Raw genomic sequence first — 23,602 nt, 5'->3', positions numbered from 1 at the left:
GTGGCTTAGAGGGTCTGCAGGCTGGGCGCCAGGTCGTTCCGGTTGTCCAGCAGGAACTGCTCACAGGCCTTGAAGGTGGTGTAGAACTCTGAGGAGAGACCAGCCACGTTGGTGGTCACGTAGTTGAGAAAGCCCGGGGTAGCCTGGTTGTAGTAGGACACCTGCAGGACGGGAAGGAAGCCACATTCAGGGAGCCGGGCGGGGGAGGGGGCGGGGAGCCCATGGCCATGAGCCAGGTGGGAAGGGCAGCAGATCCAAGCCAGCACCCTGGGGCCCGAGAAGATGACCTGGTGTGACCCCTCTCCTGGGGGCTGACAACCCCGCTTCCCGCAGTCACCACACACCGTTCAGATGGGGGAGGTTCTGGAGGATAGCCGGGTCTCCACAGCCCAGCATGTACAAATGGCGCTCTAGGGTCATGGAAGCCAGTTAGAAATAAGCTCGGGGACTGTGCTGAGAAGTCCGAGGTAAGTGCATTGGAAGTTAGCGAGCACCAGCCTCATCCCTGCCTGGGCCCTGAGGCGGGGAGCTGCAGTAACCCCCCCCCACTCGGCCTCCTCCCCCACAGTTTCAATTAGCACTGACTGCCCTGCTGAGTCTTATGGGCCCTGAGAGCCATATAAAGCCTTCCCAGACAAGAGAGGTATACAAGTAAAGAGATGAATTTTAGGTCAGAACCCAGGCCTCTGCCCTCAGCATCCAGAGCTTTTTCCAAAACCCTACTGTCTTGTCTCTGCACAGATCTTATGTTTTCAGCCCCTAACACTCTTAGGCTCCCCTGAGCTAGAAGAGAGCCTGCAGGTGGGGCCCAGGTATGGAGTTGAGCCCACAGCACAGAGCTCTGGACATGCATGTGGCTTTGGGGGGACCTGGGGGGTGGTAAGGGAACACCGGCCTCACCTTGGTCAGCTGGTCCCCCTCTCTCCAGAAGCAGAAACCCGAGCAGAGGGTCTCCCCGCGTCTATATGCTGGCATCTCGGGGTGTGTGGGCAGCGTAACTGACCGCATCGCAATGACATAGGGGTCCCTGGAAACGAGCAAGGGCGGACAAGGGCACAGGAGGAGAAGGTGAGGGCCTGTTTCCGCCCAGTTCAGGCCCCGGAGCCCCCTCCGCACAGACCCCCTCACCAGACTCTGAGGCACATAAACTCTTAAAAGGCCCGACAGCTGGCTCTGGGCCAGGCTAGAGAGAGGACGTGCTTGTGCATTAGCAGCCCTGAATTTGCCAGGAGCCAGCGTGGTTTCATTGCAGATTTTCTGGAAAAGCCCCTCCACTGCAGATGCTCAAAGGAGTCTCACGCTTTGGGATTTCATGCTTCACTTTTCTGTGCTTGTCTCCAGCAGAAGTGATATGGTGCGTCCTGACGAGCTGGCGGCCTTATCCCTCTTCAGTCAACGGGGGGCCTTCAGAGGGTGGAGGCCAAGGAGGTGGCCACGTGAGCAAGGGCCTGCCATGCCTGGGGTGAGGCAGCCTTGCCACCCCAGGGACGGAGACCACCCTGCCTTAGAGCACACATGACCAGAGGCGAGATGTGTCCCCCCGTCCTCCATTTTACCCACAGCAAGGCCAGGGCAGCCCCTAAAAGCCAAGCGGTGCCTGGAGTCCCACACAGCAAACAGAGCTCTGAGTCTAAGCTGATGACCCCTCCTGCTCGCCTCCTGCCTCCGCAGGCCGGCACCTACCCGTTATCACAAGGTTTCCGCCGAGAGGCCAGGATCACAAAGTCCTGGGGCTTGGCATCGCCACCAAGGACAGGGCTGATGACATGGTAGATGGCATCGTCCTCATCCACCTGCTGCACTAGCTCCACGCTCCTATGGGGAGGCCCAGAGGTCAGGACTTGGGCTCCTTCTGTGCCAGCCAGTCTGGCCCAGGCCCTCCCACGCTTCAGCCTTCTTGAGCAGATGTCTGGGGGACACTTTACCCCCTACCCTGCTCAGCAGGGGCCACAGGAGGGCAGGAAGCCCAGGCCAAGCACGCATGAACACACGGGAACACACATAGACACGTACACACGCAAATGCAAACAGACACGGGAACAAAGATAAGCACAAAGGCACACCTGTGAGCACACACAGACTCACGTAGATACCCACCAGTGCATACACAGCCCCACACAGATGTGTGGCAGTTTACTGGGTAGGAGCAGCTCCCGTGTGCCAGGCACTGTTCCAAGTGCCACACGCACTTACTTACACCAATACACACGCACGCACAGAAACACGTATGACCACGTCCAACGCTGCCACCTTCTTCCCTGCTCTCCCACCCACCCTCAGAGGCTGCCTCATGAACAGGGCGCTATGGGCAGGGTGGGGGGAAACAGCTAAGGGCTCCCTTTCCCCTTGGGACACTCCCCCGCTCCAATCCCATCAAGTATGGAGATCTGACTTAGCCTTCAAGGCCCACAGCAGCTTGGCTCCTCCAAGAAGCCTTCCTACCATAGGCCCAACGCCCCCAACATCCACCACCAAATTACCTCCCAGCTTTGTAGAATGTCACTACCAATAGGCTTGGGGTCACCTAGACCAAGGCTTTTTACTTTTTTTTTTTTTTTAAGATTTTATTCATTTATTTGAGAGACAGACAGCATAAGTGGGGGGGAGAGGCAGAGGAAGAGGGAGAAGCAGACTCCTTGCTGAGCAAAGAGCCAGATGGGGGGCTCAATCCCAGGACCCTGGGATCATGACCTGAGCCAAAGGCAGACACTTAACCGACTGAGCCACCCAGGCATTCCCTGACCAAGGCTTTTTAAAGCAATAGCCTTTTATGCACCAAATCTTAAACAGAAAGCCTGTGTAAAAACAACCACAAGTAGGCCCACTCTGGTAAGATAGAAGGGGGGTAGGAAGGGGAAGGCAATTTGTCAAAACTCAACTCGCCAGACAACCTGCTCACTGAACTTCCATACACAAAGACCCTCCTTATGGATATACTTGGGAATATAGGCTCCTCGTAAAGCAGCCATGGGAGAAATGACCAAAGTAAGGTGTTGGCACAACAGAAAATGACTTTAAAGGAATTTGAAAAAATACCAGGTTCAACTTTAACATTCTCATATTAAATACTGAAATTTTGGCTTGTTTTCCTAAGAACAGATATATCTTCCTTGGCTAAATTCAGGAAGAAAATATTCACATGGAGAATCAGTAAATTCGGGGAACAAACGTATTCCTAGGAATAACATTTATATTCAGTAACTCACTACATTCAAAAATAACATATACACGCACATATCCCTAAGAAGAGCTGGCAAACTGGGTGAATTCATCAAACTGCCCGTCCCATTAGTTCCCTTGAAGCTGGGAGGGGGCCCACCTGCCCCCTCAGCCTTCTAACCCCCACCAAGTGGTCCCTGAGCTTCCTGTGGGGACACAGAACTCCACAGAACATGGTTTGAAAATCACTGATCTAGGGGTGCCTGGGTGGCTCAGTCGGTTAAGCGTCTGCCTTTGGCTCGGGTCATGATCCCAGGGTCCTGGGATCGAGTCCCACATCAGGCTCCCCGCTCAGTGGGAAGCCTGCTTCTCCCTCTGCCTCTGTCCCTCCCCCCGCTTGTGCTCTCTCTCCCTCTCTCGCTCTCAAATAAAATAAAAAATTAAAAAAGGGGAAATTTAAAAGAAAAAACAAAAAGGGGAGATTTAAAAGAAAAAAAAGAAAGAAAATCACTGCTCTATCCCAGAGTGCAAATGCATGACCTACACCTCAAGTACCCATTTTAAGAGGAGGAAAACAGGCCTAGAGGGGAAGGGACTTGCCCAAGGTCACAAAGCCAATTGGGTCAGAAACAGGGCTTTTTTTTGTTGTTTTTAAGATTTTATTTATTTGACAGAGAGACACAGCGAGAGAGGGAACACAAGCAGGGGGAGTGGGAGAGGGAGAAGCAGGCTTCCCGCGGAGCAGGGAGCACGTTGCGGGGCTCGATCCCAGGACCCTGAGATCATGACCTGAGCCGAAGGCAGACACTTAATGACTGAGCCACCCAGGCGCCCCTAGAAACAGGACTTAAACCCAGGCTCCAACTCCAACTCCAGGCTCAGTCCCTTCCCTGAGGGCTCAGAATGCCCTTGACTCTGACACCCACCCAACACATAACTACAATTACCCCCACACCACCCTCCCCCCCATGCCCGGCTTTAGCCGGCTAGGAGGGGCTGAGCATAATGGGGGATGCTCAGCAAGGGACACCTGAGGGCCCAGCTTCCCCACCAGACCTGAGCAAAGCACCCTACCCCGTTGGCACCTTGGCCCTCACCGGTAGTGCTTGTCCCACTCGGGCCTCCGAAGCAGGTCCGAGAGCAGCAGGAAGGCCTGGGTGGTGTCCACGTGCACTGACATCTCCATGTGGAAGGAGAGGAACTTGTCTTCCTCCAGAGTGTACAGGCGGACCTGCAGGGGACGGAGGGCAGCCTCATGCCGTGCCCCGTCCCCAGGCCATGCCGGGTGATGGACTGGGCTGACTCAGATGCTGGAGGCCCGCGGCTGGCAGCTCCGGGCTGCCACTGACTTGCTGTGTGACTGTGAAAAAGTGACTCAACCTCTCTGAGCCTCAGTCCCATCCCCATGAAAAGGGGCTGCTGAGAGAATTCGGCGCAGGGGGACATGAGGGTGCAGTAGGAAGCAGTGACTAAGGCAACAATGGAATGGGTCCTCAGAGCCAGGCACCTGTTAAAGCCCCTAATGTCACAGGTGGGGGAAGTGACTCTCCCCAGGGCACAGGCAGAGCTCACGTCTTCCCTCAACCCAGGCTTGTCCATTGGCCCTAGCTCTGCAGGGAGGAAGCAGCAGGGCAGAGAACAGTAGAGATGAGGGGTTGGGGGCCAGATGGTGGGTGGGCAGGAGAGAAGGATTTGGGGGTTCTCCACTCCAGGTCCTGTGGGAGCTTCTCCCTCTTCCTCTGCCCCTCATCCCCACTCATGTGCTCGCTCTCTCTCAACCTACTCTCTCTCTCTCTCAAATAAATAAATAAAATATTTAAAAAAAAAGAAATCCCCTTTTGACATGAGTGGTTGAGAGAACTTCTGTTGCTTGAGATCAGCCACCTCTGCTGCTGGGTGGGGTCAGCTACCTGGTTGACCTCCGAAGACAGCACCCAGTTGTCCTTGGCCACGAGCATCTTCAGGGAGGAGACATTGTTGTAGCTCAGGTACACCTGGACCAGAACACACAGAGAAGCCTCACCTTCTCCCCTTCCTCAGGGGCTCTGGGCCAGGCCACGCTGGACCGGGGGAGAGGACATTGGGCTGTGAAGGGGGGTGGGAGCCGGGCCCTGGGCTTTGGGACAGGAGGCCCCGCCTCGGGCAGACTTGCTGTGTGATGCTCATCTCGGGGCCTCAGCTCCCTCCTGCCAAATGGGGACCAGGGAAAGCCCCTTGCTAACTGTACTAATCTTGAGTCATGACACAGTATCCTGTCCCCTTTAGGCCTACTCCCAAACCCATTCTGACAAGAATGCAGAGTCAGGGTACCCCCTCCCCGGTCCCAACATGGGCCGGTGGACTGTCCCCTCAGAGCAGAAGGCCTTACCTGGTTGCTAGGGTCCCAGGGGACAGAGAGGGGCATTTCTGCCTGTTTACAGGACACGATGTACTTCCTGGGAGAGGGAAGAGGACAACCATGGTCCCTGGGGAGCCCAGGTCTTTCAGAAGACTTCGCTCTGGGTGCTCAGCCCAGCAGTGGGGGAGGGACTCCTGTCTGGCCAGGGAGACGGGCTGGGCACCCAGAAAATGGGAGCTGAGAGCATACAAACTCATTCAGAAGCAGAGCAAGGCCAGGGGCAGGGTGCCGGGGGAAGGCTCGGTCCCCACGCCCTCCCTGAGCGGTTGACTCTGGCTAAAGCAGCTTCGCCCCGGTGCCTCAGTGGCCTCTTCTCAACAGTGGGATTGGGTGTTGCATCTGCCTCGTGGGGTCATCATGAGGATGGGGGTCGGCCTATGATAAGTGCTCCGGAGAGAGCAAACCTCAGTGTACTTCCAGCACTTTCCGCTCTGGAAAGTGCTTCGGCAGCAATGGGTCACACCCAGCTGTGTGTCTTGAGCAACCGCCTCTTCTCTAGGGACCTTTCTTCGTCTGCCCAACACACATCAGGGTCAACGGAAGGAACCCAGGATTCAGAAGTGGCCAGACCCCACCAGGTTCAAATTTGCACTCTGCCCATCATTCCTATATCTGTGTGCCCATGGCCGCCTCATCCCTCTGTGCTCAGTGTCCTCACCTGGATAAGGGGCCAGGAAGACCCCCGGGTAGAGAGGCTGCGTGGAAGTAAAGGGCCCAGCCCAGTGCCCAACCCAGGGACGGCACTGAAGAAATGGTGGTCCCTGGGGCCTGGGGAGCAGGTGGACAGCCCTGAACCCGTGTCCCCTCCTGTCACCCAACCCGCACTCGCCTGTCCAGTCGGATCTTCTTCCTGGCACTAGCCTCTCGGTAGCGCCGCTCGCCATCCTGGGGAGAGACGCAGGGACAGACTGTGGTGCGGGCCAGACGAGCTGCTTGTGCCCTGCTCCCCACTCCCACTCCCGTGTTACTGTCTGCCCCCCAAGGCCCGAGGAGGCCCTGCAGCCCTGATGTGGAGCTCAGGCCTCACGGGGGTAGCCTGAGGCAAAGCCGCTCAGACAGGAAAGGGCCGAGTCTCTGAGCTCCAGCCCCAGCTTCCCCCAGACTCTCTGAGTGACTCTGGGAACACCACCTGCCCTCGCTGGACCTCGACATCCTCCTCTGCACAGACAGTGCTAGTAAGAACCCACATTTCCTGGGCACTTGCTGCTACCAGGCACTCTTCTAAAGTGCCTTCCGTGCAGAATGTCAAGCCTCGCTACAACCCTCTCAAGTTGGTACTCATATGAGCCCCATTTTACAGAGGACGAAACTGAGGCACAGAAAGGTGAGTGGCTTACCCAAGGTCTCAGGGGGAAGGAGTGGGGCCAGGAACAGAACCCTGACGGCCTGACCCGGATCCCACCCTCTTAACCAGTGTTTCTGATGTCTCCCCACTCATGAACATTAACCGGCACAGGCTGAGAGGCCCTTGTGGACTGTTCACCGCCCCTCGTCTGTCGGGCCCCCCCTCCCCCAACCCCATCCCCGCCAACGCCCAGCTGCGGAATGCGGGGTTTTCCCAGCCAATTCTCCCCACTGGGAGGCACCTAACTGAGCTAGACCCATACACGGGGCCGAGTTCTTCCAGGCAGACCAAGGTGCCTGCCTAGCACAAGGGGCATCTCTGGGGGTCATGGGGCACTGCGAGCTGGCTGTGCCCCGACAGAGGAGCAGGGCTGAGCCCGTCACTCCCCGGCTGTGTCAGGGGCTAGCAGGCCCCACCACCCCTGGGCAGGGAGGGAAGGGAGCTGGTGGTGGGGCAGGGTGCCACTCACCCCAGGCTGGGGCCGAATCCAGGGCAGTGTCCGAGGCTGCTCATCCGCGTCCAGGACCACGAAGGTCATGAAGGCACTGTTGATGTGTCGCCGATGGGTCTCAGCCTCCTGGCGGTAAGCCTCCACGCACACGCCCACCTCCATGCTGAAGGACAGGGACGGCCGCTCCCATGCTGGACGGACCTTCCTGAGCCCGTGCCCACTCCCCAGCACACACGCACACTCCTGCAGCTCTCCCAGCAGCCCGGACCAGAATCCCTCTGGTAGGAAACCCAGAACTGTTCCCTTTCATCAGTGTTTACAGAGCACCCACTACATGTCTGGCCCTATGCTAGTCACTGGGCGCACAGAAGTGAATAAACTGGGTCGGTCCATGAGCTCATGGGCTAACAGCTAGGGAATGGGGCAATAAGGAAGTGTGTATACACACACACACGTATGTACATATATATGTATATATAATATGTAATATATGTATATAATATGTACACATAAGAATATACACATATGTGTACATATATGTATATAATATGCAATGTAAACTGCAAAGGATTCTGGAAGGACATGAGCATGAAGGTGGGGGTGCAGAGCCTACTTGCAAAAATGTCCCTTACGCACATCTTCACAAAGCTCTAACAGCCGTGCTCCTGACAGCTCAGTTGCTGCTATTTCTATATATCCATCTTCATGAATTATAAAAAGCAGCCACCCTCACCCACCCCCCTCGCTTAGGAAGCTCTATGATCCCAGCATGTGGACGTTCTGCGGAGGGGGAACAAAGACCTAGAACAGGACAGTCACTGGGCCAAGGTCACACAGCAGCCAGGAAGGGAAGCCAAGCTGGAAGGGGGGCCTTGCAGTTCCTAGTTCAGGGCGTCCCCTCCCTTCCCCCCGCACAGCGGCAGACTGAGTGATGACCATAACAGTAATAATAATCCTGCACTGCACAGTTTCCCTGGCAGGCTACCAGTAAGACCGCACTGAATCCTCATAACTATGATGTTGTTGTGGTGAGCCCCATTTTATGGGCAAAAGAGCTGAAGCTCGAGTGGGACGCCTGGGTGGCTCAGTCAGTTGAGCGTCTGACTCTTGATTTTGGCTCAGGTCATGATCTCAGGGTCGTGGGATGGAGCCCCGTGTGGGACTGCATACTGACTGCGGAGCCTGCTTGTGATTCTCTCTCTCCTTTTGCCTCTGGTCCTCCCCTGACCCCCACCCCTGTTCGCAGGCTCTCTCTCTCTCTCTCCCTGAAATAAATAAATAAACAAATAAAGAGTACAGCTATAAAAAAACGGAAACTCAGAGATGTTGAGTAACTTGCCACACACCCAGTAAAAGGTGAGCCAAACTTGAACCCAGGGAGCCTGGTTCCCTCACTTTTCTTTTTAAAGATTTTATTTATTTATTTGAGAGAGAGAGCATGAACAGGGGGAAGGGCAGAGGGAGAGGGAGAAGCAGACTCCCCCCTGAGCAGGGAGCCCAACGTGGGGCTCAATCCCAGGACCCTGGGATCATGACCTGAGCCGAAGGCAGACGCTTAATGGACTGAGCCACCCAGGTGCCCCGTGGCTCCCTCACTTTTAACAATTACAGTATGATCTTTGAAATCACCAACAAAGATACATATTTAAAGTAAGCTTTCTCGGAGGTATTAGGTTTCATTCCAAATTAAGGGCTCCGGGAACGAATTGTTGTTTTAGGAGAAAGGGAAGGATTTGATAAATGATGGAACACTGGCAAGAGGGGGCCCTATGATGTGAGCACGCACAGTGCGCCAGGCCCAGAGGCCGGAGACGGGAAGAGAGACAGAGACACACCGAGCATAGGGTCTGCTCTGAGACCACAGGAGCCACGGGGCTGGGGAGCCCAGAGGAGGGAAGGGCAGAGCTGCATCTCGGTCACGGTGAAGGCGCCCTGCAGCTGGGCAGGGTTTAGACCTCATGGGCCTCATCTGCAGGGGAAAGGGTTCCTGGCAGCTTTGCAACTGGGTCAGGAAGAGCCCTCAATCCCAGGGGGCCCTGGTCCCACTTCTTACCTATGTTTGAAGGCGTTGTTCACGATGGCCTTGAGCACTAGGCGGTCCCCGACCTGGGAGGGGCCCCGGAAGTGGAACATCTCAATGGCCTTCAGCGTAGGGTGGGCGCGGCACAGGCGGCTGGAGGAGGCAGGGGTCAGAGAGACAGGACAAATGCCCCAGTGCTTCCGCCCCAGGCCTGGACCAGCCTCTCCCCTGCCCAAAATGGCAACCCGGAGGACAGGAATGGGAAAGGCAAATGGCTTGAGGTACGGGGAGCATAAGATACAGGAAGAAAGCAGGCAGGGCCAGGTCAATGGGAGGCTGCAGTGCAGGGCCAGGGAGGTGGCATTTCCCACGCAGGTGATGAGGACTGCGCCGAGGGAATGGCCAGCTCAAGGAAAAATCACTCCTCTCTGGCTCTCTGGGTCTGAAAGCCCTAGGTTTCCCTAACAGAACAGCCAAGCTCCTGAAGCCTTGAACGCCAACACCAAGCTGGGGTTTCTCCCCCAGGAGGAGCGGGCCAAGGGAAAGAGGGAGAGAAAGGAGGGGAGGCAGAGACAGTGCGCTCTCCCCTCACCTGGCTGCGATGGTGGCCACGTTCTCCATCCAGGCCATGATTTGACCCCCAAAGGTATTGCCTTGGTGATTGGCATGAGGAGGCAGGACCAGCTCCACGCTCTCCACACGGGTCTTCTCGGCCGGCACCATGCAGCTGCAGTCCCTGCTTTCCAGATCTGACCCGGGAAGGGCAGAGGGAGGGAGGTGGGAAGCGGAGAGGTTCCCAAGGGCAGACCCTCCCACGGGGCAAACCCAGGGACCCCCCCCGCCACCAGCATTCCCGGTCACCCAGATTCTTGTATTAACTCAGCACTGAGAGTGAGGAGAAGGGGGACTCGGGCTGAGTGAGGTGAGGCTGTCATGGGGCAATGGGCGGGACACCCACCTACAGAGAAGACACACCTGGTCTGAACCCCAGAACCACCCTACACAGGTTGTACGACAGGCAGTCAGAGAACCTGACCCTCTGACCCTCAGTTTCCTCATTGGTGAAGGGCAGATGTCAGACCCAACCCATTGGATTGTGAAGATGAAGTGTGATCGTGATTCTAGAGTGCTTGGTACCAAACATAGGAGACAGACTCTCAAAACGATAGTTCTTCCCTCTCTCTGCCCTGACAGGCCCTGTCCCTCAGGGGAATGGCATCAGGAGATCCTCAGTAGGAGAGGCCCAAGAGTGGACAGGGCTGTGGGGGTCAGAGGAGCAGATGCTGATATGACCCCCCAACCCAAGGAGGTGCAGTCTATCTCCCACCGACCAGGAAGAGAGACTTCATCAGGGAGGGCCCATCAGAGAGGTGGCCTTTCACTTGGCTTACAGGCTGCTCCAAGATGCCACAGACAGGCAGGAGGGGAGGTGGAGGGGGGGCCTGAGCTGAGATCTGGAGACAGGACGGGTAGGACAGTCACAGGAAGCAACGAGGCCTTGGTTTAGGTGGAGCCAAGGGCAAGTAAAAGGTCAGCACCAGGTGAAGCTGAGTAGCCGGCCACGGGCCCGGATGCCACGCTAAGGCATTTGGACTAACCCTTGGGTGGAAGGGCTGTCAGGACAACAGGGATTTGGAGGCTGCAGTGGATGGATGGCTCTAGGGGGGATCTCAAAGACAGTAGGAAGAACCGGGCCTCCTCAGCCACAGCCCCCCAGACTCCGTATACATAAGGTACACGGAACTGGGAGCCCCTTTCGCTGCTTCACTGGGGCCAACTGCTCCCACCTGCTTTCTCCCCCTCTGGGCAGCTGAACTACATTTGAATTGTCCTACAATTGCCTCCTCTAGGGTTCAAGGAAGACTCCACATCCTACGGCTCTGGAGATCAGTGAGTGGATCCAAGGTTACCCCTCTGGGCCTTTGCCCAGCCTGTGTTCTCCATCAAGAAAAACTTTTCCTTATCTTTCCATCTGCCAAAATCCTACCAGTCCACAGGAGATCTGTGTGTGCTGGTATAGAACAATCTCCAAGATGTACCTTTAAGCGGAAAGAAGTAAGATATAGAACAGTATGTACTGTATGCTCCCTTTTGGGTAAAAAGAGAGGGCTAAATAATACATAGTATGTTTAAATATGCAGGGAATCTTCTGGAAAGGTGCCCAAAAATGAGTAACTGGAGGAGGCCCGGGTTCTGGGTAAGAGAGAGTCTTGCGGTTTTTATTCTATATGTATATCTATATCTATATTATTTATGTATGTGTGCATATATCTATATGTATATATGTGTGCATATATATGTATATATGTGTACACACACACACACATATATATGCTTTTTAAAAAATCCTATAGTCTTCAAGGCCATGCTCAATAGTACCTTCCCAAATACCCTGAATCCTAAACATCCAAATACACTCTGTGGACAACAAAGGGTTTTCCTCATGTCCTAATTCCGTCTTCACAGCTCCTGGGAGCTGAGCAAGAGGCCCAAGCATGCCCTGCCCTGAAGGAGACCTTGAGACGAGAGGGCCATCAGGCCAGTGCATGGGAGTCTCCTTCCTCCGACTGCCCAGCGGGGGCCGAGGACAGACGGGGGCATGCAGGATGTCAGCTGCCCTCCGCACCCACGGCCGCTCACCATCCTGAATGGCGCAGTTGGCCAGGAGGTCCTTGATGGTGTCCGCGTAGAGCAACCGCATGCGCCGGCGCTCAGCTGCCACGCTGTGCTCCGTCTTCTCCTCCTCCGTCCGTGGCGTGGTCTGCTTCAGCTTCACCTGCGGCGGGGGGTGACAGGGGGGATGCTTAGGACAGGTTTCCTGAAGCAGCAGGAGGGGCTGTGCCTCATCGCACACCTGGGGCTGCTGCTGGATGGTTACAAGTCTTCATCCCCTCTTTGTCCCCATCTTCCTGTCTCCAAGTGGACTGATATATCACTTTCGTTCTCCAAATGTCCCCAGACCCCTTTCTTGGGCAAAGGCACAGAAGATGGGGGGGGTGGGGTCTATACGACACGTAAGGGAATGGTGAGATCTGAAGAATCCCACGAGATGCACACGGAGAGGTGGAGAAGAGGAGCGAGGGAAAGTGCCTGAGGTCTGGCCACAGTTGGGGGGAGCTTCCTCTGTGAATTCCCTGAAGCTCCCCCACCTCCACCCCTGCACTAACCCCCAACCTCATCACCCTGGTCCTGGCCTGCCGTGACAAGCAGCCAGGTGGCCCAGCAGCATGGAGCGGCCAGGTGTAGCCCCCTACCTTGGAGAGCTCCCGGTAGGCCACAAAGGTGGCCAAGGCCTTGCACACACTCCACTGCTTCTCAGAGCACAGGTCCTCAGAGGCCACCTGGATGCCCACCTGGACAGGAAGAAAAGGTAGGAGGAGTGAGGAGGGGAGAAATGGAGGTCCCAACCTGAGGCTCCACAATCCATGAGATAGGAAGGCCCGCCGCAGGCCAGGCCTCATGTTTCTGTATCACCTACTGAGTCGAGGAGGCCAGAAACCTGAGACAGGTTCTGATTCTACCCCAGGATCCCTGGAAAGCCTTGGGCAAGTCACTTCCCTTCTGTGGTCCTTGGTTTCCTCATCTATAAAATGGGAGTGAGCACAGGGCGCCTGGCTGGCTCCGTGGATAGAGCATGTGACTCTTAATCTCAGGGTTGTGAGTTCAAGCCCCACATTGGGCATGGAGCCTACTTAAAATATGAATGAATGAATGAATGAATGAATGAATGAATGAATGAAAGAAAGAAAGAAAGAAAGAAATGGGAATGAACATACCTAGGAGAGAATGAAAATGAGACTGTATCTAGGAAAGGACTTAAAGTAGGTAAAATGTTGGCTACAATGAAAAGACAGACATCTGGCGGGGTGTCCAGAGGGTACCCAGAGGCAGTCAGGACTCTGCCCTCCCAGCCTCAGTGGCCCCTCAGTAACCAGCGGCCCGGCCAGGGGAAGCTGCCCGGGACTGCCATCCACAGGTGGGAAAGAGTCTCTCCCCCAGAGCTCACAGGGCTCACTTAAGAACCCCGCAGCACAGGAATCATGCTCCCGTTTCACCGATGGGAAGACAGAGGCTGTGGGAGGTAAGCTAATGCACTGAAGTCCAGGCTTTCTCTGCTCCAGCCCTGCTGCCTCCAGGGTCAGGCCCAGCGGCCGTCTTCCCCGCTTTCCCATGACCACCTGCTGCTGAAGAGGGTCTGAGGTGAGATGTGAAGAACCAGGAGGCTGAGAGTCAAGTCTCGGGTTGGAATCTATGTGACCTGGTGACCTGGGGCAAGTCTCTTCCCCTCCCTGGGCCTCAGTTTTCCCTTTTGTGTTATGGGGTATTGGACAGGAAGAGCCTTAGGATCCTCCCAGCCCGGCCAGCTGTTCCTGAACTCTGCTGCCTCCACCAGGGCCCTGTGAGTGTGAGTGTGCCCAGGCTGGGGGCAGAGAAGGGAGAGGAGGTAGAAACCCCAGCCACCCCGCTACCCACCACCAGGCAGCAACGACCCCACACACCTCCATGCTGGAGTTGAAGGCCCGGTTCACCTTGGCCTTGATATTCACCACTTGTCCGACACTGGGGAGAGAAAAGCAGGAGGTGGGTCTTCCAGAAGGGAGAGAGGGAAGGAAGAGGGGCCCCAGATACTTGTAGGGCCTCTGCTGGGGGAACTGGCAGGGCAATGTCATGGCTTACAGACCATGTTCACATCGGCAATGTCACTGAGTCCTCAAGGCAAGCTGGCAAGACAGCGTTAGCACCTCATTTTACAGGTGGGGAGGCGGAGGCTGAGAGAAGTGGCACGATTTCATTCATCTCTCCCTTGTCCAGTGAATGTTGAAGCTTCTCTTTGCGTGAGGCTCGACAGTCCCCTCCTCAGGGAACCTGCCCTGCCCCTCTGTCACTCGATAAGATTCACCTTCCTGACATTTCTTCCAACAGATGCACCTCTGTCTCCCCCACAACCCTTAAACTCCACTGGGGCCAGGATCACATCTGTCCTGCTCCCCATTGACGCTTCAAGGCCTAGCACACGGCACGGGGTAGGTCCTCCATAAATAGTGGCCTACTGGATCAATGCACTCCACATCTTTTGAATGCCTACTAAGTGCAAGGGATTATAAACAGAGGGTGGGAAGGAAAATGGAAACATTTAAAGAACGCCTACTCTGTGCCGAGCCTACTCCGTGCCAAGCACCGTGCATTACCTCATTAGAGCCTCCAGATTAGCTTGCCAGGTAGGTTTAGGGGGATTGAACATCAGAGCGGGTAAGCCATCTGCCCAAGGTCACCCGACTAAAAGGTAACAGAGCCAGGGTTCTACACTGTTCTGTGGACTACAGTGGCCCCACTCTTTCGAGCTGCAGCCTGTCCCTCTGGAATAATTCCCATGTCCGGATGAACAGGCAGAATCCCTAGAGGAGCCACTTTGCCTGCTCCGTGTCTAACTAGGGGCAGCAGAGGGTGCCCAGAGGATAGACGAGGAGAAGGAGCCAGACAGGGGCTGGGACGACCTTGAGCAAGTCGTCGCAACAAACATAGAGAGCACTGTGCAAATTTCTTCCTCAAATACACAGCCTCCTCGCCAAAACTAGGAAGGGTCCCTTCCAAGGGGCCTGCCTGTCGAAGGGCGGCAGTGGACACAGCGGGAAGAACCACATGGGCCTGGGTTCCAGTCCAGCTCCAGCATGACTGTCACACTCCTGAGTTGCGTGACCTTGGATGAGTCACTTTGCCTCTCTGAGCCTATCTCCTTGTCTGTAAAGTACCGAGATGCACGACTACTGAGGGTCAAGTGAGAGGGGGTGTGACAGAGCCAGCGCCAGGCCTGGCCCCCCATAAATAACAGAAGCTCATGTTTGCCAAGGACTTGTCCATTTCTGTTTATTCTGTCAGCAGTCCTAATCGGCATGGAAGGACTGTCATTTCTAGGAGATGCACACGTGGAGGGATGAAGTATCAAGACATCTGCAACTTACTTTCAAATAGTTGAGAAAAGAGAGAGAGAAGTATGTGTATTTATTTATCCATATATAGATAAAGCATATTTAGCAAAAAAAAAATGTTAACTCTTGAATCTCACTGGTGGTGACCATTGCACTATTCAAGTTTTCTAGAGTTTTAAGAGTTTTCATGATAAGAAATTAGGAAAAAATTTCCATGATCCCTAAAATAAAAAATAAGCCTATTTTCTGTGGTGCTAAAAAAAAGAGAGAGATTTGTGTTTTTTTTGTTTGTTGTTTTTTTTTTAATTTTATTTATCCATTTGACAGAGAGAGACACAGCGAGAGAGGGAACACAAGCAGGGGGAGTGGGAGAGAGACAAACAGGCTTCCCTGCTGAGCAGGGAGCCCGATATGGGGCTCGATCCCAGGACCCTGAGATCATGACCTGAGCTGAAGGCAGACGCCTAACGACTGAGCCACCCAGGCACCCCCAAAAAGAGATACTTGTGTCTCTTCCTCTTCTCCCTCCTCTTTTTCCTCTTCCCCCTCTTCTTCTTCTTCCTCCTCCTCCTCTTCCCCCCCTTGCCCCCGGCCCCGGCTCTCCCTCCCCCTGACTAGCTTCCCCCAAAGCCGGGCAGACAACCATTTGGACTTCCGAGCTCCTCTTTCCTCCTGACTCTTCCATCCCACAGCTCAGGCCAAAACTGGCTCCTTCCCCAGGGTCACTGCCCAGCCTCCGCCTAGTCTAGCTCCCCAACACACCCTCTGGGTGTTCTTCACATCACAGAAAGACAGCTCCCGCAAACAATCTGAGCCCTGTGCAAGCCCTTCCCCGGGACCAATTTACTGGCAGGGAACAGAGGAGCATATTAAATGACACCACAGTGATGCTAACAGCAAAACCCAGATGGTGGAGAACTTGAGAGGGCAAACAACCAGGTCTCCTCCACAAATAAATTCTGAGGAAAAAAGGAGAGAGATGGTGAGGGGACAGGGTGCTGGGCGGGGTTGGGGAGCACCTATAGATAAAAAAGACTTAAGAGGGGTGCCTGGGTGGCTCAGTCGGTTAAGCGGCTGCCTTCGGCTCAGGTCATGATCCCAAGGTCCTGGGATCAAGCCCCGCATTGGGCTCCCCACTCAGCAGGAAGCCTGCTTCTCCCTCTCCCACTCCCCCTACTTGTGTTCCCTCTCTCCTGTCTCTCTCTCTGTCAGATAAATAAATAAAATCTTAAAAAAAAGACTTAAGAGACACAGCAATCAGTTGCAACCTTATCTGCATCTTGACTTGAACAACAAAAATAATTATAAAGCAAAACAAAATAAAAACAAAATTAGGAGACAGCCCCTGAATGCTGACTGGCTATTTGATGTTCACGAGAAATTATTGCTAATTTTGTTTAGGTGTAGCAATGATGTTGAGGTTATGCTTAAAGGAGTTCTTACCACTTAGAGATACATTTTGAAATATTTTTAAATGGCAAAAACAAAAACAAACCAAAAAACCTTCTGCAGGTTGCCTCAGGGGCAGCCAGGCCTTTCCTCACCAACCTTGCTCCTGACCCATCCCTAGCTTGCCCTCCTTCCCAGGATCCTTTCTGGCTTCTCCTCCCACACACACCCTCCTCGGCCCAGACTCACCTTCACTCTCTGAGTCCTGCAGCAGGTACATCCATCATGCATGCCCACTCCCTACCCCCAGCCCTCTCCTCCCTGCCTCCTCTGAGTGCCAAAAACCGTGTTGGCAGCAGAGACCTAGAACTGGCCCAGACACAGCTCCTCTGGCCTTCAGAATGTCATACATATGGTGTTGATGGTACTGAAGCCAGCTCGAACACCTCCTCCAGGGCGCCCCCTTTGACTACCCTCTATGCCATCACACTCACCCCCAGACATATAGGAAATGTGGCCCATTGGTTAAAAACAAGAGCTCTGGGGCTCCTGGGTCCTCCACTAGCTGTATGACCTTCAGTTTCTTCATCTGTAAAATGAGGATCCTAATAGCCAGAACCTCGTAGCATTGTTCCGAGGATTAAATGAGTTAATGTATTAAAAAGGCATTACAAATAACACATCAATATTAGTTCATTCATAGTGACAAAGGTACTGTACTAATTAAAATGTTAATAATAGGGAAACTGGGTGCTGGGTGTGAGATATGTAGGAACTCTCCATATGATCTTCTGAGATACAACTTTTTTGTACAACAAAAACTGAAATAAAAGATATTTAGAAAAAGTGTTACAAAGCACCCATATGTGAGAGTTCATTATTAGCAAGGCAGGTACCCCTCTGAATTGAAATTATGTTTCTACATTTGCCTCCTGACAAATGGGAGTTCCTGGGGCACAAGCACTATGCTCCAGTTGACTTTGCATACCCCAAACCCAGAATGGGCCTTGGTCCGGAACAGATGCTAGTCGTGACAAAGGACCGAATAAATGAAGACAGGGATTGGCCAAATTCTCTCCTTAACCGCAACATGCTGGGTACCCAGAAAGCCCTGAATCAGCCCTTGGCGTCTGGTGTCCTAGGCACTGATGCTGAGTTCAGGAGCAGTCCTGGAGGCCAGAACACTGTGTGCAACCCCTGCGGCCTGTCCTGGGCCAAGGGCTTGGCATGCTCCATGAGTCCCAGCAAAGCTAAATGGAGGCAAAGCTTGGCACAGGGTGATGAAGAGTTTTCTAACCAGGATAGACATTTTAAAAGGCAACCACAAAACAAAACTGTGAGGTAGTGAACTCCTCGTTCCAGAAGGTATGTAAGCAGAGGTTGAATGGCCCAAGCTTCTGACTCAGGCTTTGCCAAAGGACCTTGCCTAGAAACCTTTCTACAGTCCAGTGACCAACAACCCCCAGAGAATGTCCAAGTTCCAAAGGACAAGCACCGATTAAGTCTAATCCCTTCCATTTGGCAGATAAGAAAACTGAGGCCCAGAGAAAGAGACTGACTTCCCCGAAGTCACACAGCACCCCACGATGCCGCCTCAGCAACGTCCAACCACAAACCTGGCCACAGGAACCCACCCCACAGCACCCAGCAGCAGGCCAGCTCCTGGCCCATGGGTCCCCCAGACCCCTGCAGACGGGCCTGTACCTGCTCTGCAGAGGCCCTCGGTCAGTCGAGTCAGGTTCCAGGGTTCCAGGCAGCTCACAGGCCGACCAGGTGGGGAGATGGAGGAGGGGCCCCGGCTCTGTGGTGGGCAGACCAAGGGGACCAAGAAGCAGGGGGGGCCACTTACCTAATGGTGTGCTCAAAGTAGATATCGTCCATGGAAGCGGTGACGCAGGGGCAGCCAGCGTGCCTCTCGGCTGGTATCGGAAGAAAGCCGTGCATTAGCAGCATCCCCATGTCACCAGGCCTCTGAGCAATGGTCAGGTGGCCCGAGCTAAGGCTGTGCCTCTTGGCCCACACCCCCGCCCTCCTCTTTCTTCACCTCGATTACTAATACACACTGACCCTCTTTGTTTATCTTGGTTTTGTCTGTCTGGTGTCTCTCCCTGCTGGGAGACGGCAAGTCGCTTGAGGGCCGGGAGTTTTGCCCGTCTTGTTCACTGCTGGGCCCTGGGCCGGGAGCAGTGCCTGGCCTGAGGTAGACACCCAGTGAGCGGCTGTTGAACGACTGAGTGATCACCCTGGGCTATTCCACTTCCCAGCTCTCCCAGGTGCCACGCCTCTGGCCTCTGCCGTGGGCTTCACCCACCTCTGTTTTGTTGGCTGAGTCACTCTTACCCTCAGGACTGTGCTCACCGCCGCCGCCTTAGTCCCTTGGGAATCCCTCCCCTGCTGGGGCAGGGTCAGGGCCTCTGATCTGTTCTCCCACAGACCCAACTGTGCCTCTTGCCCAGCCCCCATCAAGCAGTGCAGGGAAGTCACCTGTCTGTGCCCCCACTGGGCTGCGAGCTCCCTGTGGGTTGGAGAATATTCAGACTCCAAAAGGAGAGGAACGAGCTCGCTTCAGCTCCACTCAACTCAGGAAGGCAGGCAGCCGTGGCCCTGGCTCACGGCGCCCTCAGGCCAGCCTGGGGCAGCCCCACTTGAGGCGGCACTGTGTTGGAGCAGGGACCCGAGGGTGCAGGCCAGCCCTCAGAGCTGTGGGCATCTGGGGGAGAGAGGGTGGGCCCGAGCTGAGCATCGAGAACTGGGAGGGGACATCTCAGGCAGGTGGACCAGCGTGAGCAGAGAGCAGGATGAGGAATGAGCGTGGCGCTCGGGGGGGACAGTGACCCTCTCTGATGATCGAGGCCTCTCCTCGGGGTGGCGGGCACCAGCGGGAGGACACCCGTGCCAGGCGGAGCCTCACCGGACAGGCAGGCGGTGGTGTCGATCCACTTGAGCAGCTGCCCGACACTCAGCTCGCCGCGCTGGTTGGTGTGGCAAGGCAGCACCATCTGGCTCATCTGCACCTCCGTGGGGCTCCGGTACCCCTCACTGTCCACCATGGCACCGTCGGCGTGCTCTGCGCGAGAGGCTGACTTCCGGGACGTGCGGCCCGAGAACACAGACGCGATGCCCTGGGAAAAGGTGGGGACAGAAAGGTCAGCTCGCTGCAGGCTCTCCCAGGTCTGCGCGTCCCAAGACTGAGTGCCAGAGGGGGAGCGGAGAGCACCCCGGGGCCACCTCCCACCAGACCCCAACTCCAAGAGCGGCCACCACCTTCCAGCCCAGGCACTCGGAGCCCAGGGGGCTCACTGGATGCCAGTTCCGCCCAGCTTCCTTCTGGACACCAACTCCATGTTAGCAGGACCTTGGCTGAACCTGAGGGAGGGGGAGAGAGATTCAGTCCTCCCTTCTGCTCGTGGGCCAGCTTGCTAAAGTTGTGCCTCAGACTGACCTTCATTCTTGAAAGATCCCTGCCCCTCCCCATGCAGGGAGGCCTGGTAAGCACTCTAGCAGTCAGGTCTGGGGATCTGTCCCCAATATAGTGTCCCCAGAAGCAGCTCCTATTTCACCCCCTGAGCGCCCTTCCTCGGGCTCCCTCATTCTTCAGATGACATCAGAGGTGGCACCTCAGTTGGGTGTTCATCCGTCCTCAGCACTTGGCTTTCCTGACCGGGAGGGCTCTGGGCCGCCACCAACCAGCTGTCTGATCCAGGCCAGGGTGACAGCAGTGGCCGGCTGGAGGAACAGCAGAGAAAGTCCTCAAACTCAGACTGGAGGTGGAGTTTCTGCCCAGGGCCTAGCTTGCCTGTCCCCAGGCAGAAGGGATGGGGGGGACCTGGCAGTACTCTGGATGGGGTGGGATGAGGAAGGGGGCCTCCTGTCTCTCTGGCCCGCTTTCCCTAACAGGCTGTGAACGAGAGCTGAGTACCCCTGCCTGTGTGAGAGAAGGGACACGAGTTCCAATTCTCGTGGCCACTGGGACAGTTGCTGCCAACATTTATAGCACGCTTCCTAGGCGTCAAATACTCTTCTAAGCACTTCTCATGTCCCAATTCCATTTTATCCACTCAACAAACCCCTGAGGTGGGTTCATCGCTACCCTCACTCTGCAGGGGAGGCTCCAGGAAGTGGCGAGCACAGCTGTGGCCCAAGGTCTGGCTACAGAGTCTGAGGTCCTACCCACCACACTACACTGTCTACTGCTGGGGCTGAGATGCCCCAGTGCCACGACCCAACACTGACCCCACCACAGCTGCAGATGGGAGCAAGGATGGCTCTTGTGCTGGGGTCTGTCCTCCTTGGCTAAGTTCCCCCATGAGGCTCCCATAGCCAATTTAACAAATTCAAAACACGCCAAGGTGACTTGTTCAAGGTCACCGACCCCCAAGTAGCAGAACTGGGATTCAAACCAGGCCTGTCTGACCCAGGACAGCTTATGGGTCCCCAGAGAGGCAGCTCATTCCTGAGAACCCCTGGGTATGAGGTACAGTGCTCGGCATCAAGGAGAGAGATGAGGCAGCCCCAGGAGCACTCAGCCTGGGAAGAGGCCCTGCAGGGTGCCAGGCTGCCAGGCTTGCAGGCTCCTGCAGGTGTCTGGCAGACCACTGTGGTCCAAGCAGCAGGACCTGTCACCATGGTAACCACTGCCAAGGCATTTCCGGCCTGTTGTGCATTGGAGGCCCGCATAGATGTGGCTGCATGGCTGCCTTTCTGGGTGCGGGAGATGGTAGAGGGAGGAGGCAGAGAGACTCCAGTCACCCGTACTCTTCCCAAACCTGTCCCACAGCTAGGGGTTCTGGGCAGAACATTCCAGAAAGAAGCCATAGAGCAAGCTAGGGAAATGGGGGAAGCAAGATGCAAAGGGTAAGCAGTCAGAAGAAAGGGAGCAGAACATAATGGGATTTCTGGGCAGTTCCAGGCATGCACACAAGGAAGCCCTACACGCAATGTCCCTGCTTCACAAACCGATTTTCATGTCTACCACCCCACTGGATCCTCACAAGGAAGGCAGAGGGTGAGGACTGTTGACCCCATTTTACAGATGTGGAAAGTGAGGATGGAAACAGCCCTAGACCAGCAGGTGGGACATCTGAGTTCAGTCCTCCCTCTGCTTTTCACCTGGTCAGTCTCCACTCTCAACAGCCTCCTATTTCCTGTTCTGTGACAAGGAGTCGCTACCCTCCCATTGGACTCTACAGGCCTGGAGGAGGCAGGATCTTTGCCTTATTTGTTCATTCATTCATTCATTCATTCATTCACTGAGCACTTCCTCTGTGCCCTGAGACCAAACATCGAGAGAACAAAGATAAACTGGTCCATTCCCTCTGAGAAGCTCCTACTCTAGTGCTCATGCTTAGAAGGGCCTGGCCCACAGTAGGACCTCATCAAAGGTTTGTGGAGGGATGAGCAGAGACAGACTTGAGTTCAAATCCTAGCCCTGTCCCTCTGGTGCTATGTGATTCTGAGCACGTCCCCGCCTCTCCTGAACTTCATCTGTCACTCACTGGGCAGGCAGGGGCAGGGGAAGATTGCCAATCCCTAAGGCACCCCCGGTCCTCGTTCCAGGACTGGACTCTGCCCCTACAGGATTCTCACATGCCCAGCTGACATTTCCAGTGAGAAAGCTGAGAGGTCCTGCCACGCTATCAGACAGGAAATATCATGCTCCTCTGAACAGGGCTGAGTGCCCAGGCAAACTGAGGGACAAGACCCACTGTGGCCATCCCCCACTCTCATCCAAGAGAGGGGCGCAGAGCCCCTGGGCTGGAGCATGAGTGGAGGGGCCAGAGCAGCACCAGTGGCCCCAGGCACGGCCTCTCAGACTCCAACTCCTTCCTTAGCTCCAAGGCAGTCTGCCCATGTCATGGCAGGCCAGGCTGGCCCTCCTCCCATCCCAATTGGGCAGGCAGCCAGCCTGGGAGGCAGGGGCGTGTGCAGCCCAGACCACGTTCAGCCAATGGGGCCCCAGAGCCAGGTCACTCCTCCCAGGGCCAGTCACGGGGAGAGCAGAGGCCCTGGATGGAGTCAAGGCCTGGGGCGGCCAGGCCAGGCTGAGCCAAGACAGCTGACTGGGAGGGCAGAGCCTGCTATGAAGGTGGGGAGGGCATCTGGGGGTCAGAGTTTGTGCCCTCTCAGAGGGTAGATCTGCCTACACTGGCCCCAGACCACAGCAGACCTGGCCAGATTTGGTCAGCCCAGACCCGGCCTCAGCTGGCTACACCATGGGCCCTGTGTCCTTCCTCCTGGGCCACAGCCATGTCACAGACCTGCTGGGTCAGAGCAGGAGGGACCACTTCACCCAATCCTTCATAGCTAGGGAGAATGACGCACACAGAGGGAAAGGCTGGCCCTGGGTCACACAGCTGAGGAGCCAGGATGAGCCCTCCTGTGACAGCAACCCCATACCAACAGACTTAACCCCGATTTCCTCTCTCTTCCGAGTACCAAGTCCCATGTCCCTGCCTCACAAACCGATTTTCATGTCTACCACCCCACTGGATCCTCACAAGGAAGGCAGAGGGTGAGGACTGTTGACCCCACTGTAGGCCCACCTCCCTAAACCCTCAGGTCCCCCCTAGGCACTGCTAGCTCACTAGATTGTTCCCACAGCCTGTCCACAGGCCTCCAGTCTCTCCACCTCCTTCTAGCTTCCACAAGCACCAGGCCCATGTTTTCCAACAGCAAATCCACCAACATGACAACCATAGCTTTCTGTATCCTGCCTTGCAGGGACACTAGGTCCAGTCTTTATAACTCCCCCCACTGTGGGACTTCATTTGTCCCTCAGGACCACACAGACCTTTCTGAAGAGCAAGCCTGACCAGACACCTCCCCTGCTCAAGATTCCTCAATGGCTCCCTGCTGCTCTCAGGATCAAGGCTCCACTCTGCGGGTCCTGCAGCTGCTCTCCCAAGCTAGAGAC

General features: G+C 55.4%; 1 protein-coding gene across 1 annotated transcript; it reads right to left on the bottom strand.

Annotated features, from left to right (window-relative positions):
- Positions 1-5: 5 nt before the first annotated feature.
- ACOT11 (acyl-CoA thioesterase 11) lies at positions 6-20,137 on the bottom strand. The gene is made up of 16 exons (XM_021684451.1): positions 20,132-20,137; positions 19,601-19,811; positions 18,539-18,608; positions 13,873-13,933; positions 12,628-12,726; positions 12,014-12,149; positions 9,966-10,122; positions 9,407-9,526; positions 7,372-7,516; positions 6,383-6,442; positions 5,528-5,590; positions 5,070-5,153; positions 4,257-4,390; positions 1,684-1,815; positions 901-1,027; positions 6-161 (listed from the first exon to the last, which is right to left on the bottom strand). Exons 1-16 carry the CDS (start codon positions 20,135-20,137, stop codon positions 6-8), a joined length of 1,761 nt encoding a protein of 586 aa, XP_021540126.1.
- Positions 20,138-23,602: the final 3,465 nt, after the last annotated feature.

The sequence above is a fragment of the Neomonachus schauinslandi genome, chromosome 4 (assembly GCF_002201575.2).
Source record: "Neomonachus schauinslandi chromosome 4, ASM220157v2, whole genome shotgun sequence".
NCBI classification, from domain to species: domain Eukaryota; kingdom Metazoa; phylum Chordata; class Mammalia; order Carnivora; family Phocidae; genus Neomonachus; species Neomonachus schauinslandi.
This window is presented reverse-complemented; position numbering and strand designations above follow the sequence as displayed.

Bases quoted from the DNA above. Each gene is read 5' to 3' on its own strand.
- ACOT11 (XM_021684451.1), bottom strand. The intron at 12,727-13,872 runs GTGTGTGGGGTC...CTTCCTGTCCAG, and splicing joins CCTTCAACTCCAGCATGGAG to GTGGGCATCCAGGTGGCCTC. The intron at 10,123-12,013 runs GTGAGCGGCCGT...TTCCCGGGTCAG, and splicing joins CAACTGCGCCATTCAGGATG to ATCTGGAAAGCAGGGACTGC.